Source organism: Gymnodraco acuticeps, unplaced genomic scaffold (genome assembly GCF_902827175.1).
Source record: "Gymnodraco acuticeps unplaced genomic scaffold, fGymAcu1.1, whole genome shotgun sequence".
Taxonomy (NCBI): domain Eukaryota; kingdom Metazoa; phylum Chordata; class Actinopteri; order Perciformes; family Bathydraconidae; genus Gymnodraco; species Gymnodraco acuticeps.
Window position 1 is genome coordinate 2421947 of NW_022990513.1, and position 18508 is coordinate 2440454.

General features: G+C 40.4%; 1 protein-coding gene across 1 annotated transcript in view; it reads right to left on the minus strand.

Moving 5' to 3' along the window:
* Window positions 1–3084: 3084 nt before the first annotated feature.
* Window positions 3085–18508, minus strand: part of LOC117553272 (aminopeptidase Ey) — a 152876-nt gene continuing 137452 nt past the window's right edge. The window contains exon 23 of the mRNA XM_034227145.1: window positions 3085–3250. Within this exon, the coding sequence (XP_034083036.1) occupies window positions 3089–3250 (162 nt within the window). The 3' untranslated portion in view covers window positions 3085–3088. The remainder of the gene's footprint in view (window positions 3251–18508) is intronic.

Here is an 18508-nt window from a genome sequence, read left to right on the forward strand (position 1 = left end):
GTCATCATTCCCCCCCTCCATTTGCTTGGAACAGTCTTCAGCAAGAATTGAAACTGAGCAATCTCATTCCTTTGCATGTTTTTAAAGCTAGGCTAAATGAAATGCTTGTTGATACTATGGCTACTTGTAAATGTCTATAACTATGTAAATGTATCCTGTAAATATAATGTATAATGTCCTTTATTGTTTTATGTTTCATGTGGAACCTATATGCTGCAGGTCTCCCTTGAAAAAGAGATCTATGATCTCAATGGGACCAATCTGGTTAAATAAAGGTTTGAAATTAAATTGAATTAAAACTTTGTGGCGAGGCTATTAGGTGGGCAAGGGAGGGTCTTCCAGGGGGTACTAGAGGGCGTAGCTCCTCTCTGCCATCAGCTTATGGTCTTCAGTATGGAATGCAGGGTCGCTTCCAACCCCCCCAGGTTCACTTTCAACCCCCCCCTCAGGTCAATCCACCTGGGCCAGGGTTGAGTGAACCGTACCGAACCGTGACCCCCAAACCGAGGTACGAACCGAACCGTGACTTCTGTGAACCGTTACACCCCTAGCGGACTGTACTGTTACTCTGATCCGGTTACTTATGTTGTGGCAGATATTTAAGTAAGCTTTCTTAACGCTGATGTTATAATAGTCAGATTGCTCTGTAGATGGGAGGTGATATTCTATTAATGTTCACGTTCACACAGACGGTGATTTGAACTGCAACGGCAGTTTAAACTGTATAGGCCTCTGGTGTCAATGGACAAGCGTACTGACAGCGCAGCGTCATACTTTCTGAATGAAAAGTCAACTATAATATTAGTCAAATATGAAGAAGTTAAACTTTAAACATCCATGACTTAAACACTTTATCCAGGATCAAAGCCACATAGCTGCACCTGCAAGGTGAATACAGCTGGTAACAGGACAAGTGTTTGAATGCGTACATTAACAGGTTTATGATATCACTGCCCCGTCTAAAACACGATCTGACTTTCATTACATTTGTCTGGAGTGTTTCGTCAACTTAATGTGTTGCTTAAAATAATACTTCTGCATACATTATGTGACACTGTGAGTGTTGCACGGCCAGATACGGCTCAGCTGACTCAGATAAGGAGATATATGATACATTATGATGTGAAATAAAAGATAATGGGACACATTGACGTCTGCACTCACAGTGCCGCGGACTGTAGGCTACGTAATGTTACTCTGATCCGGTTACTTATGTTGTGGCAGATATTTACGTAAGCTTTCTTAACGCTAATGTTATAATAGTCAGATTGCTCTGAAGATGGGAGGTGATATTCTATTCATTTTCACGTTCACAGTCGGTGATTTGAACTGCAACGGCAGTTTAAACTGTATAGGCCTCTGGTGTCTCCTTTGCACACTGGTAACTTTCTCGTGAGCATAATACAAATGTAATCTATTATTATTATGAATAATGAAAGTGAAAGTGTTCTGTCCATGTCCCCTGAGGGCTCCCTATTATGACGTCTACTTTGGGTGAACATTATATTGTATAATACAGACTCCAGAAAACGGTCTCTTCAGTCCTTACTTTATTTAATGGTAAATAAATATGGCCACACAAAATGTATTTTTGGACTTTTTTGTTCCCATGTCTCCACATTTCAAGTTCTCAGTATTGTACTTTAGAGAGTATAATGTTACAGTTAAAGTTACTAAATTAAGTTAAAAGCTAAATAAATAAGTTTAAAAGTTCTTACCCAAATTGCTGTCACATATTTTCTAGATATAATATACTATAATATTACAAAAAGTATATTGCAATCAGTAATTTATTGCATTTTCAAATCAAAAATCTTTTTATTTAGTTTCGACAATCAATAAGCAGTGTTTGTCATAGTAATGGTAAACATAATATATGCCAATGCGAATGAGCGATTGGTCTGTGCTGATTGTATGTACAAAAGGAAAAATAAAAAACAAAACAAGAAAAACACAGACAAACAATAACAACGACTAAAGTAATCCCCTATCACTGCCAGTGATCCTTATAAACACAAATATATGCCAGACATATTGTTGGATGAGTATATACTGTATGCATGTAAAACAAATGCATATACACACATGCAAATACACAAATGCAAACTACACATACACATTTGCTGTATACATACACATAGGCTATATACATACATACATACATATGCTGCACTTAAGCTAAACCCATAACAGAATGATTTACAGAGTTTGGAATGCATTTATAAAAGGTCCCAAGGCTTCCTGAAATTTGCTGTTTGAGTATATTTCATTTCATTTCAAACCTTTATTTATACAGATTGTCCCTTGAGATCATAGATCTCTTTTTCAAGGGAGACCTGCAAGCAAGTATAGAAGTGAGTATCTGATCTGTTCAAGTTTCATACAGGACATAACATTGTTCCACCACTGTAGATGAGTGGGTGAGAAACTGTCTATCCATCTAAGCAGGATGGCTCGACGAGCTAAGAGGAGAGCAAAAGACAGAGATTTCTGTCATTCTGCAGTTAAACGCATCTCCTTTCCTATTACCCCAAATAGGGCAGCCAGAGGATTTGGATCCAGTTCAATACTGAACACTTGGGATAGAGTTTGGAAAATCTCCGTCCATTACATGCTTAGGCGGGGACAGGACCAGTACATATGAATGAGAGAGGCTTCATTAATTTGGCATTTATCACAGTAGGGGACTAACATCGGGATGCATTTTATTGCATTTTAATCAAAAACAATCATGGTTGTTGAAAGGAAACGTATAGAATGCACTCCGGGATATATTTTGGTTATATGCAGTTGAACATATGTCTGTCTACAGTTAAAACTGGGCTAAATCGTGTTTTAGTCACATTATAACCATTCTTACCATCACATTTTAATGACTACATTTCAACATAGCATCGCAAAAGTGGTTAAAAAAAACAAAACATGAATTTTCAATTAGTTCCAAAATAATTATTCTAAACTATTTTCCATCAAAAGCCTTAATCAGTAGTTAAATGTCCTTCGCATCTATATGTCTTTCTGTCCAGGACAATAACATAAAAACTCTCCTCATAGGGGAGAGGAGTCCCTGCAGCAGCTGTTACTCTGGCTATGTGTGATGTGCAGTGTGAGTTCTGAACCAGTCCAGGACCTCCTGCTGGTTCTGCTGGACCCACTTGATGTTGGCCCTGGTCCTCTCCAAGGCCTGAGCCACAGCCAGGGAGGCAGGTCCAAAGCTGTCCTCACCGTGCACCTCAATGAAGTGCAGCAGCTGGCAGAGGAAACAGAAACAGTTCATACAACACTTTAACGTTTAGAAGTTAACTAGTGAGGCAAGGCAATGCAAGGCAAGTTGATTTATATAGCACCTTTCAACACAAGGCAAATCAAAGTGCTTTACAAAAATGAAAGACATTCAGAAAATTGCATTCAAAAACAATCATTAAAAAGAAAAGCTAATAAAATAAACATTAAAAGAAAAAATACATGGAACAAAGTTACAGTGCAGTATAAGATATGAATAGTTCAATTAAAAGCAGCGACAAAAAGAAAAGTCTTCAGCCTGGATTTAAAAGTAGTCAGAGTTGCAGCGGACCTGCAGGTTTCTGGGAGTTTGTTCCAGATATTTGGAGCATAATAACTGAACGCTGCTTTACCATGTTTAGTTCTGACTCTGGGGACAGGAAGCCAGTGTAAAGACTTCAGAATAGGAGTGATGTGATCCACTTTCTTAGTGTTAGTGAGGACTCGAGCAGCGGCGTTCTGAATCAGCTGCAGCTTCCTAATAGATTTTTTAGTGAGACCTGTGAAGACACCATTGCAGTAGTCGAGTCTACTGAAGATAAAAGCATGGACAAGTTTTTCCAAATCCTGCTGTGACATTAGTCTTTTAATCCTAGATATATTCTTTAGGTGATAGAAGGCTGATTTAGTAACAGTTTTAATGTGACTGTTACTTTAATGTGACTGTTTAATGTGACAGAGTCCATGACTACACCTAGATTTCTGGCTTTATCTGTTGTTTTGAACATTGCACACTGAAGCTCAGCGCTAACTTTTATACGTTCTGATTTGGCACCAAAAACCATTACCTCAGTTTTATCTTTGTTTAATTGGAGAAAGTTCTGACACATCCAGTCATTGATTTGTTCAATGCACTTACTCAGTGTTTGAATTGGAGCATAGTCTCCTGGTGAAATTGTTACGTAAATGTGTGTGTCATCTGCATAGCTATGGTAACTTATTTTGTTGTTCTTCATTATCTGAGCCTGTTGTAGCATGTAGATGTTAAAGAGAAGAGGCCCCAAGATGGAGCCTTGAGGAACCCCACATGTCATATTTGTCAACTCAGATGTGTATTTACCTATAGAAACAAAGTTGTTTCTGTCCTTTAAGTAGGATTCAAACCAATTCAGAACTGTTTCCGAAAGTCCCACCCAGTTTTCCAGTCGGTCTAGTAATATGCTGTGGTCAACAGTGTCAAACGCAGCACTGAGATCTAATAATACTAACACTGAAGTTCTGCCACTGTCTGTGTTTAAGTGGATGTCATTAAAGACCTTTACAAGAGCAGTCTCAGTGCTGTGGTTTGGACGAAAGCCTGACTGGAACACATCAAAATAGTTATTTAAATGCAAGAAATTACTCAACTGTTGAAAAACAACTTTTTCAATGATTTTACCTAGAAATGGCAGGTTTGATATGGGCCTGTAATTGTTCATTACTGAAGCATCTAGATTATTCTTTTTTAAGAGCGGTTTAATGACTGCAGTTTTCAGGGCCTGTGGAAAATTACCTGAGTGAAGAGATTTGTTTACTATATGAAGTAGATCTGAGGCCATGCAAGGCAAAACATCTTTGAAAAATCCTGTTGGAATAATATCAAGGCAGCAAGAGGAGGATTTCAGAAGTTGTATAATGTCCTCTAGGTTTTTATCATTAATCTGATGGAATTGTTTCATGATGTCTGAATTGATGTTAAGTGGAGATAGGGACAACACATTTGCTGTTCCTGATGCAGAGGCACTGACTGCTTGTCTGATTTTCTGAATTTTGTCAGTGAAAAAGGAGGCAAAATCATTGCACGCCCTGGTGGATAGAAATTCAGAGGCTACTGACACTGGGGGGTTAGTTAGTCTGTCGACGGTAGCAAACAAGGCACATGCATTGTTTTTGTTTTTGGTAATGATGTCAGAGAAGAACGATTGTCGTGCGTTTTTCAATTCCAAATTATAAAGGCCAAGTCTCTCTTTATAGATTTCAAAATGAACCTGGAGATTTTTTTTTCGCCACCTGCGTTCAGCTTTTCGACATTCTCTTTTTTCTGCTCTCACGGTCATGGCCTTTCTCCATGGAGATATTTTCTTCCCAGACACTTCCTTTACCTTAGTTGGAGCAATGGCATCTATAACATTTTTAATTTTTTTATTAATATTATCTACTAGCTCATTTACTGAGATGTTAGCAGGGGCAAGTGTGGAAGAGTAAACATTTCCCTAGTATTTTCAGTTCAAGGTTCAAGGCTTTTATTGGTCATACGTACATAGCTACAGTGTAGTTATGATGATGAAAATCTTAGGTCACAGGCTCCTCCAACAGTGAATAGAATAACAGAATAAAACAGTGCAAGTAAATACAAAAAGAAAAATAGTAAAAATGTGAAATAGTGCAATAAGAGTCTATATACAAGTGATTGGAATATGATATATTAGATCAATAATTTCTAAATTGCAGCCAGATTAATGTTATGGATGTTGTTTCAAAAGTTCAGGTGTTTAATAGTCTTACAGATGTAGTATTCCAGATCGGACTCAATGTGCGGATTCCAACCAAAAACCCAGCGGATCCCAGCGTTGCCAAATTGCTAGAGGGCGTTGCCAAATTTCCCCATTTGTTCAATTACAGGATTTAACCATGAGATGGCACTTCCTTCACAAAATACACAAAGACAACTGGGTGTCGTACAACTTAGTCTGTTTGCAATGTTGCAGCTCTGCAGTTGTGTTTGCTGAATACTGTAGCATGTAATCACTTATTTGTTATGGTTTTCACAAGCTACTATAACGAAAACACATCAATATTTTAGATCAAATAAATTATATCTAATCGTATTATCTTAATTGTAATTCAATAATATATAGTCTTTATATATTAAATAATCATTATAATGTAAATGTTTACACTTCTTTATTTTTGATGCTCATACTTTTACCCTTCAATCAATCAATAGGATACGTCTGTAATAGGCCTAAGGCCTTTTAGTCGCTCATAAATAAATAAGTAGATTACTGATTCTTTACAATAGTTTGCTTTAATATGCAGTATATTCTTTGTAATATTGTTGGGGTGTTTTTACACAGTACAATAGATTTAAGTAAATCAACTTATACATTAAAATAAGATAAGATGGACCTTTATTAATCCCGTGGGGAAATTCAGTAGTTCAAACAGCAACAGGGTGAGAGTGAAAAACAGGACAGCACAGATTCACACAGATTAATAAAATCAAAAATAAGATGAGCGATAAAAATAATAATAATGACAAACTATGAAATAAGAAATGAATAAAACTAAAATATAATTATCATATCATGTATTATAATGTATTGTATTATTAAGTAATATCATACATTAACCCCATTATAGCAGATGCCACATTGAATGGATGAACACATTTATGCATCAATAATTACAACGGAGTATTTCTAGATACAAGTTGTACAAATACTTATATGTATTTAATACTAATAACATAATGATTCATTTTACTTTCAGATGATGATACTTTTCAGGGTTAGGGTTAGGTCCGGTCTGACAGCGCTTAGCTCTCTGCTGCAGAGAGGAAGAGAAGATCACTGCTCTAAACAAAGTCAATTATCGTACATCCAAACGGAATAAATATAATTAATTATTATTAATACGTTTAGTCTTGTTCATTGTTTTTCACTTTTATTAAATGTTTAATATTTCAGGCACATACCCTTTCATACCGGCAATGCGCAATAGAAACAACAGGAACTGTGACAGCAGAAATATGCGAACACAAACCTACAGATTGCTGGAGAAGAGAGATCACAGGGGGGTTGGGTGATCACAGGAAGGGGGAGAGCTGTGGCTGAGTGGGCATTAGGTATGTAAACAAAGAGAGTCACACACAGCCCCCGCTGATCAGCTGATCACCTACTGAGTGAGAGCTGCGGAGTTTCATTCGATTATTTAAAAATACAACGGTTTAATTTGATCATTGCACAACAATGAACTCAATGTGTGATTGTTATAGCAGTAATAATACAGTAAACTATTAACAATAATATCATATTATAGTAAATATTCTTGTCAATGCAGAATATGATTATCCGTGACAGTGGGAATAAAAAATGAAATGCTACAGTATAGTAATAAAAGATAAATCGCACTTGTTGTACCTGGCAGAGCAAGAAACACTCCAGCCTTTTATTTAAACTTGTTAAAAACATATCTAAATAAATATGTGTGTCCCGGGCCATAAATGTAAGTATACTGTCAGTTTTCAGATAAAGCCACGGCATCACGATTCTTCTGTATTCTACAATATAATTATGTTAACCTCCCGTATTGCTTTTTCAACCCACCAGCTTTTATGGAGAAAACAAGTTATATAATAATTAACCAGAGGCATGTTTCTCACTATGTTATGCATAGAAACAACAGGCTTCTGTGTGTGTGAGGAATAAGCTGTTTATTTCATATGAGTTTCATTGTGGCAGCATCCATCACGGCTCTCCCTGGTGGATCCATGAACCATTGCAGCTGGTTGCAATACACAAAGACCAACACACTCTCACTCTATAATCGTCCAGGAGCGACGTTTGGTCAGTGTCCGTGGCGTGCATCTGTGACGCTCCTAGACTCCTTCAGCGTCATAAAGGGACGCAAATAGCTTTCAACTGATTGCAATGTATTCCCATCTGCGGCAGGATTTGACGCTCATGGAAGCACGGCATTCGTTTGTGTCGGCTGCCCTTAAAGGCAATGTGAGCGTCCATTCTCATTGGATAACGGAGAATTGTACACCCGGAAGTAAGTATTCCTCTTACTGTCGATTGATTTTACAGTGATATCTGCACTACTCATCGACTAAAAAACACCAGATTATCCTTGTTAATTACACAACATTGATTGGTTTAAATTGTGTGCAATGCTTTTGTATTTTTCCCCTTCGATTCGGAGAAACAAATATTTTTTCGGAGTAAAGGATGGCAGAAGACACTACACTACCCAGAATCCCCAGCTATCGTTTGGACTACACCATGTGCTCTGTTTGACAAACCCCGTTTTTTTTCACCATTTATTCCAATGGCCGGCGTCTATGTCACGTGATCTTCAAATTTCTCCCTGCAGAAAAAAAAAACATGGCCGAACTTCGTTTTATTCTCGGTGGAAAATGCCTATTTTAAAGTTAGTTTGGCCATTAAAATGCGTTTTGATGTCATTTGATGCGAGAAATATGAGTTGTTATTTCAGATTATGTGTGCAGTGGATGTACATGATTTTAAGTTTGCTAGTTATTACGAAGATTACTTCAGGAAATTGCGTCCATAGAACGTTTTCATTGTTACCAAGGTGGTTGCTAGGGACGCTGCTATCGATATTATTTCTGTTATGTTGTGTAACTGTTTAATGGTGTTATCTTTATTGCTACCCCCTTCCCCGTCAATGTATAGTGTTGGTCCACAGCGCAAACTTATTAGTTTAACATAATCCGCATCTAAAGATACGTTATTTTCCCCTGTGCAATTCCAGTCTCACATCTCACAGCACATCGTCATTAACAAATACCGGAAACAGACCGAAAACATTTTTTTAAAATACAATAATACTTTATTCCGAGTGTGCTTGCTTTTCTCTTTAAAAGTCATCACATAACGGCATTGTAATACACGGTTCGGCTGCATTAAATATGACATATCTGCCGTAGTTCTCTATTTATAGAGCCCTGCTGAGAAGACTTCTGGACAAACAGGAGAACTGCCGCCAAAACTGAAGATGTGACGTGGATCATAAATATATAAGCAATTAAACAGCATGTTACATTTATTTTCACACAATGCGTCTCCTTGCAGTATCAACACTAATTCGGCTGACTTTTATATTTGATCCAATTGGTAGATAGGCTGTATTTATACCATAACCGTGCAGAGCTGATAGAAAGGGACACCTGGTGGTCAAAGCACGTTATTGAATTGTATTATTTTATTATTAGATATTAATAGGAGGATGTGCAAAACAGACAAACTAATAAGGCTTAATTGAAACATTAAAGAGTACTTTAGGTTAAGGTCTTATTTTGAATAAGAAAAAAGCTTTAAGAAGAATATGGAGGGATGAAACCCTCTTGAAACCGCAGGTCCTTCCTTCCTGCAGCGGTCAGACTTTACAACCAGCACTGCCCCTTGTAGACCCTCCTACACACACCACAACACAGACTATAACACCCCTTGCTGCTAAATACAAACCAACTTTGTGCAATATGTGCTATATGTGCAATATATATATGCCATTAATAACTGTGTAATTTATACCTGGCCACTAAATCAATATATATGCCGTTTTGTTTTTGATCTGTATTTTTGAAAATTATGTAACTTTTTATCTTTTTTTTAGCATATTGTTTAATATATTATAACTTAGTACTTTTTTAGCATATTGTTTATTTTATTCTAACTTAGTACTTTTTTAACGCATGTAAGATATGCAACACTAAGCTGTCTGTGGCTCTTTCCTGCTGTAACGCTGCACATTTCCCCTCTGTGGAACTAATAAAGGTATTCTGATTCTGATTCTTTAATGGTCACACATGCAGAGCACACAGCACACACAGTGACATTTGTATCTACAGATAAATATTAAGCCTGACAAAGTACTTAACGTCTAATATATTGCTTTCCTGCAATGTTAACTATGTTTAAGCACTTATTTGTTTATTATTTGTTTATTATTAAACTGATATTATACATATGTATTATACTCTTATAAGATGTATGTAGATAGTATAAGAAATGTGCAGAATGACAGTTTAATGGTGGAGTATACACACATATTGATAGATGTCTTGTAATGCACTGTTGAGGAACCTGCGACCCAAGTTTTTCATAAACCTTAGCTTAGAAAATCTTGAAATCTTGAAAGGGATGTTCAAACTAGTCATTATATACAGTCTTTAATTAACTATTAGTAGAGAATAACGAGTAATGAATATACTTTATAGAGATCCTATTAATATCTAATAATAAAATAATACAATTCAATAACGTGCTTTGACCACCAGGTGTCCCTTTCTATCAGCTCTGCACGGTTATGGTTTAAATAGAGCCTATCTACCAATTGGATCAAATATAAAAGTCAGCCGAATTAGTGTTGATACTGCAAGGAGACGCATTGTGTGAAAAGAAATGTAAGATGTTGTTTAATTGCTTATATATTTATGATCCACGTCACATCTTCAGTTTTGGCGGCAGTTCTCCTGTTTGTCCAGAAGTCTTCTCAGCAGGGCTCTATAAATAGAGAATTACGGCCGATATGTAATATTTAATGCAGCCGAACCGTGTATTACAAAGCCGTTATGTGATGACTTTCAAAGAGTAAAGCAAGCACACTCGGAATAAAGTATTATTGTATTTTTAAAAAACGTTTTCAGATTTCACATCACATAAACACCAAATCCCAGCATGCATTGCGGATAACCATCCAATCATCGAGCTGAGGATCTTGCCTACATCTGTTTCCGGTTTCGTTTAATGACCGATGTATTTTGTTATACACACATTCCTTCACATTTACATTTTAATGTGCATTAAAGTATTTTGTGAGGCCTTCTAACATGTTTTTAAATATAACTACGGTTGTAGTTGAATAGTTTGTAAATTAACATGAACCGAAGCTGTTGCTTGGCAACTCAATCGCACAACGTCACGTCCGTTAATTCCACATCCACACGCATGGATTAACATCGATTTAATACATTAATGTAGCCTTTGTTTCTGCTAAAAGAGGTGTCGACCAGCTGGGGCAACAAGAAAATCGCTGTAATCGAGTGTGACTATTAAAAAATAAATCATTACGTCGGGGTAGCATTTGCTTGGTATTTCCGGTTATTTCTCCACTGGTTAACATGGGTTAACAATACCGTGTAGCTGTCACGTTTGAAGGGGACGAAACCGTGACATGTTCACGTCTCCCAGCATGGTAAATCGTCACATGTTCACGTCTTGCCGTGATACCGGGTTGCATAAAACTGTTGTACGCTTTCAAACACTCTGTAGTTTATTTTTTAACGAGTTGTTCTGTATTCTCCTTGCAGGTGCAACTATGTGGCTTGTATCCTGGATTATATGTTTAAGTCATCATGGATGTTTAAAGTTCATATTTGTCTAATATTAGTTTACTTTTCATTAATGAAGTATGACACTGCGCTGTCAGTACACTTGTCCCTGTTTGTGATTGGTCAAATGTAGCTAACCCCGCCCCTTTCACATGAACGCGTTCTCAGCTGGAGAGAGAAACCCTGGCTTGATTTACCGAGTTGATAACCAGCGCCGTAGGACCGTTTAGCGAGATCTCGTTTGTTAGGGTTAGTTAAGATAACTCAAGCATATCCAGGGTCTGTTGAACTGGCTTCATGGTACAGGGCACAGGTGGCTGCATAGCAGCGCTAATGTCAAAGACATTATATTTTTATTTGACCAGGATGCAGTCACACAAATATTTGGGAAGGCTTAGCCTTCCCTAGCCTACAGCATCCGCCGCCCCTGCTCTCAAGTCATATTACAGGATAAAGGAAATACAGTTTAAACTGCCGTATGCAGAGAAGACGCCGACGTGTTGCACTTATCATTCATATTACATCATCAATCAGATCATCGATCATATAATATCATAATATGTCATATGCTTCCTTATCTGAGTCAGCTTCTCCAGCCGTATCTGGCCGTGCAACACTTACAGTGTCACATACTGTATGCAGAAGTATTATTTTAAGCAACACATTATTAGACGAAACACTCGAGTCAAATGTAATTAAAGTCAGATCCACTCGTGTCTTAGATGGGGCAGTGATATCATAAAACTATACGCTTTCAAACACTCGGTAGGCCTAGTTATTTTTTAACCAGTTGTTCTGTATTCACCTTGCAGGTGCAACTATGTGGCTTGTATCCTGGATTATATGTTTAAGTCATGGATGTTTAAAGTTCATATTTGTCTAATATTAGATTACTTTTCATTAATGAAGTATGACGTTGCACTGTCAGTACACTTGTCCCTGTTTGTGATTGGTCAAATGTTGCTAACCCCGCCCCTTTCACGTGAACGCGCTCTCAGCTGGTGAGAGAAACCCTGGCTTGATTTACCGAGTTGATAACCAGCGTCGTAGGACCGCTTAGCGAGATCTCGTTTGTTAGTTTGTTGTTGTTAGTTTGTTTGTTACTCAAACATATCCAGGGTCTGTTGAACTGGCTTCGTAGTACAGGGCACAGGTGGATAGCAGCGCTAATGTCAAATACACAGACATTGCATTATATTTGGATTTTACCAGGATACAGTGACACAAATATTTGGGAAGGCTCAGCCTTCCCTAGCCTACAGTACCCGCCGCCCCTGCGCACACACACACACACACACACACACACACACACACACACACACACACACACACACACACACACACACACACACACACACACACACACACACACACACACACACACACACACACACACACACACACACACCACACACACACACACACACACACACACACACACACACACACACAACACACACACCACACACACACACACACACACACACACACAGAGGATATGGCGGAGAGAAGCGCTCCGAGGTGTTGTTAAACTTTACCCGTCTCGATGCTCGTTGCCTAAAGTGCAATAATAGTTTAGCATGTAAGGGCGGTAACACGAGCAATGTGTCTAAACATTTATCAAAAGTGCACCACATCCAGACGGAGGAATGCACCGGGTTCGACTGTCTTTCTAGTAGCTCTGTAGCCCCATCCACGAGTAACGTTTCCACGTCAGAGGCCTGTACTACGAAGCTGGTTCAACCTAACCTGGATATGTTTGAGTTAGCCGGTTGGCCTAATCCAAAACATACGCGCTCTCGCTAAGCGGTACTACGACGCTGGTTATCAAGTGGATCGCTCAAGCCAGCCGTTTCCTATCTAGTTAGGTGCACGTTCACATGAAAGTGGTGGTATTTGGAGCATTCGACCAATCACAAACATGGAGAAGCATACTGACAGCGCAGCGTCATACTTCCTGAATGAAAAGTCAACTATAATATTAGTCAAATATGAAGAAGTTAAACTTTAAACATCCATGACTTAAACACTTGATCCAGGATCAAAGCCACATAGCTGCACCTGCAAGGTGAATACAGCTGGTAACAGAACAAGTGTTTGAATGCGTACATTAACAGGTTTATGATATCGCTGCCCTGTCCAAGACACGATCTGACTTTCATTACATTTGTCTGGAGTGTTTCGTCAACTTAATGTGTTGCTTAAAATAATACTTCTGCATACAGTATGTGACACTGAGTGTTGCACAGCCAGATACGGCTCAGCTGACTCAGATAAGGAGATATATGATACATTATGATGTGAAATAAATGATAATAGGACACATTGACGTCTGCACTCACAGTGCCGCGGACTGTACTATTTAATGTTACTTTGATCCGGTTATTTATGTTGTGGCAGATATTTAAGTAAGCTTTCTTAACGCTAATGTTATAATAGTCAGATTGCTCTGAAGATGGAGGTGATATTCTATTAATGTTCACGTTCACACAGTCGGTGATTTTGGCCGGCCGTCTTTCCTGCAACGGCAGTTTAAACTGTATTTCCTCCGCACACTGAGCTCTGATTGGTCAGCAGGCGTGGTGCTTTCGCTGAGTTGATCTCTTATCTTGGAACCTATCCTGCTTCGGAGCACAGACTAGGTTCCAGGATAAGTCACCATGGAGATCTAGCCCGCTAAAAAGTGAACCAGCTTCGTAGGACCGGAAATCCCAGAAGTGATCTTGCTAAACGAAAATCCTGCTTCGTAGTATACCCCCCAGGTTAGCCGCTAAGCATACGTTACCATGGAGATCTAGCCTGCTAAAAAGAGAAATGAAGCTTAGCGCAAGTTCAAGAAGGAAGACCATACCCCTGGTGTTACACGTCACTGCAAGCTCCTCTCCCATTAAGTAATCAGGGGCGGTACTCCCCAGCTAGCAATCATTGCACCTGCTAAACCCTTTAAATCTGTTCTTCCCTCTCTGTCAGTTGTCATTTCAGGTGTCAACGCACAAGTGTACGCGTCACGGTGTTCATGGTTAAGCCAAGCAGCAGCAGGGCTTTGGCCCAGCTGAGGGCTTCGTTCCAGCTCCAGGCATTTATTCATCAGCTCCGCAGTATCGCGGATTAAGCTACAGGCTGCGTTCCCTAGTCGGGTAGCGGGTCAGCCGGCCGTCCCGCAAGCCCGGACGCGGGAGGAAAAGACAAGGAAATCTGGCTCCATGGAAGTTCCTCCGGCCTAATGGGAATGGCTACTTCACGCAAACAACTGACGTACGCTTCAGTCTCTTGAGAAGGCATCACTGGCATCAGGGCCGCCTAATGCAGCGCTTCCGGCTTCACGCGGAACGGGACCTCATCACATGCGGAGTTTTACCCATTCTGGCTTCAACTACAACCCCTCCTGCAGGCAGGCAGGGCTTAAGCTATCCCATTGAAGCTATTCCTCCTGCGCTCACTTCAACAAATTCACGAGATGTTTCGTATATTGTTACGACATTTGGGTCATGCAGAGTGAGATCGCTACCCCTTAAGAGAGGGGTGTGGCGTGTGCATGTGTGCGTGGGCATGGTATGAGCGAGCGGGATACATGTTTTTAGAAATAAACGAGGCAGCAGAAAAAAGGAAGGTCTGCGATCTTGCGAAATCTATCTTGCGAAACAGGAGAGCTAAATAATGCAACGACCTCCCAAGAAGAGCTCGCCTCTCTCCAGTCTTTCCGATAAAATGGGTTATTGAACCAGAAGCGTGTTGCTTCTGCCCTGGGAGACGACAGAGAGCCACCTCCCCCCCCACCCCCCCCGTTTCCTCGACTACGGTCTGGGAGCCGACAGGAAGTTCAACACTATGCATTGCTACCTCTAGTCAGGGTTAAGGTGAGCTTCAGGCAGTGTTGGGGGTAACGTGCTACAGTATGGAGTTTCAGTAACGTATTACTTGCATTACTAATGCAGTCGGGTAATTACTCATTACAATGCTCAGTAACTAAACGCAGGTTCAAGCTTCAACACAGCGTTTCCTGAAATGAATGGCGTTTCGTAGGGCTTCTTTTCCTCAATGAACAAGTCGCTGCACATTATCCTGTTTATGACCAGATACTAAATAAATTAGGAATTCACTCCCAATATTAATTTAATGATTATTGACTAAATGATCGGTTTTCTCTTTTTCTTCTCCACTAAGAATATTCCGTTTCTTGGTGCACCAACGGCTAGATCTGCGACAACAACATCTCCTTGGCAGCAAGTTTATTTATATAGCACTTTCAATACAAGGCAATTCAAATTGCTTTAAAAAATGAAAGACATTAAGAAATGGCATTTAAAATCAGTCATTTAAAAGGAAGCTAATAAAATAAACATTAAAAGAAAAAGTACATGGATCAAAGTACAGTGCAGTCTAAGATATGAATAGTTCAATTAAAAGCAGCGACAAAAGAAAAGTCTTCAGCCTGGATGTAAAAGTAGTCAGAGTTGCAGCGACTAAGGGTGCAACAACTAATCGACTAATCGATCAAATCGATTACCAAATTAGTTGCAACTAATTCAGTCGTCGATTCATTGTGACGTCAGCAGTGTGTTTACGTGCGTAAGCTCCAACGTTATTGGTCTTTTTATCAGTACCGGAGACATTTATAAATATATGTCATGTTTATTGCTACAAAAATATTATATCGCAGTCTAGTGTCACAACTCGTTCTAATATGCAAAGGACAAACAAATGCGCCTATGATGTATTTTCGATCAGATGAGATCTCTCTCCCCCATCGCGAGGGGACGGGGCAGTTTACACACACAGCTGCTACATGCAGCGGAGCACACTGCGGAGGTGGCGGAGAGAACGCGCTCCGAGGCGTGGTTAACTTCACCCGCTTCGATGTGGAGAATGCTCGTTGCCAAAGTGCAATAAGAGTTTATCATGTAAGGGCGTAACACGAGCACTTTGTCTAAACATTTAGCAAAAGTGCTCCACATCCAGACGGAGGAATGCACCGGGTTCCACTGTCTTTCTAGCAGCTCCGTAGCTCCATTCACGAGTAACGTTCCCACGTCAGATGTTATGTATGCTAGCAGCAACACACAGAGTAACTACATTATACAAACTCGGTTAATGATTAGAGGTAACTGAGTATTTATTAGTTTCAATTTCAGCTTTTCTGTTTACAGCCTGTCGACAGATTATTTAATACAATTCGGTAAATGCTCAGGGCAATCTCGATGACAAGGTCAATGTTCCCCCCTTTCTACGCCCGGAGATAATGTAATCTAATAGCGTGCAGGCCAAGGCTGGCTCTTCAAAGCAGATATTACGATGCGCTTTAATGTTCCCATCATCGTTCAGCGGAACTCTTTCAGCCTTAAGTCAAGTAGGAGAAACTATGCGTGCACCGGCTATTCGGGTAATAATATTAATAGTGTCTCTCCCCAGTTCAAATCACCCACTGCTCAGGGAGATCTCCTAATGCGTTGCCTTCACGCATCTAGCGTTCAAATACAACATTACTAAACTACAACTCCGTTCAACTGGGAAAAGAGAAGAAGAAACAGAAGAGACTCCTCCAGGAGCACAGCGTTCCTAATCATGAGGAACTACAGGCCCAGTCTCACACCGGAGTTCCTAGCCATCACATCAAGCTCATGGTATTATCGTTCCTCTAACCAACTGCGTGCATCCACATAAACGTCTTCAACGACAGTTGCTCTTCCTCACCGGGCAACCGTACTTGCATGCGGATTCTTCGGCACGCATCATCTCCCGTTTCCTGGACGTGGCATCCGCCGGCCTCACGACAACCGTGTTTTCCCCGACTTAAGGACGTGCACTGCACATCCTCCGTTTTGGGGGGGATATCTGCATGAGATCATTCGCATAGCGGCACACTCAGATTTCCACTATTTCTACACATTTATTATCACACTTGCTGGATCTAACACTAGCGTCCCTCCATCATCCTCACTTCAGATGATAGAAGACAGTCTTAATCACTCAATCAGCTCATCAGCATCTATGACTCATCCCGGCACACTTAACGCTAATTAAGATATACTATATCATGGGTCATGTCTCAGTATTTAACTAAGTGTACGTCTTTTCTGCGTGCATCCTGCACTTCATTCATATTCTCGGGTTCATGCTCACTTGGCTCGTGGTAAACCAGGTTACGATATTCATGCATCACCGTACTCAAGCTAACAGCTCTCGGGCATTATATCGTCTACATCTCCCTCTTCACCGGACATCGGCTCGTGCCGCCAATCAAGATCTCTTCAGTTTACCTATGGTAAATATGCATATAACTGGTGGTGGCGTCTAATAGCATATCAGGGCTTTCGTTCAGACAGGTGCAGCCATTCAAGGCATATCTCCCTCCTCCCTGCCAACTCGGACGGTGGTCCTCCTCCGCCTTCATATCCCACATTCGCCCGGACATCCGTGCGTGCTGGCTTTCCAAGGTCCGAACACTAAACGGTATTTATACATACAACTGGTGGTGGTCTTAGCAAGTCAGCACATGTACGTGTCACCGTGTTCATGTTTAAACACTTCATATCGTCGTGACCTTCAGGTTCGCTCGTATTGAATCCTGCCGCGCAGGTTGCGGCCAGTGGGTCCGCATTATGTTTAAACCCTGCACGTGCAGGGCGAGTAGGTCAGTGTAATGTTTAACCCTGTGTGTACAGGTTGCGGCCTATGGGTCAGCATTTGTTTAACCCTGTGTGTGCAGGTTGCGGCCTATGGGTCAGCATTTGTTTAACCCTGCGTGTGCAGGTTGCGGCCTATGGGTCAGCATTTGTTTAACCCTGTGTGTACAGGTTGCGGCCTATGGGTCAGCATTTTGTTTAACCCTGTGCGTACAGGTTGCGGCCAATGGGTCAGCTTTTGTTTAACCCTGTGTGTACAGGTTGCGGCCAGCGGGTCAGCGTCATGTTTAACCCTGCGCGTGCAGGTTGCGGCCGGTGGGTCAGCGTCATGTTTAACCCTGCGCGTGCAGGTTGCGGCCAGTGGGTCAGCATCGTCTAATCCAACATGCAGGCGCTAAGCATGGTTGGCGTTCACATTAACCCTACAGTTATTCCGACATTCTCATCATGTCCCCGTGTTATCTCATTTCATCCACAGATCTCCTCAATCAGCCAGCAAGGTAAGAAATGCTTCACATCTCAGCACTTCTCACTTCTCTTCTCTTTG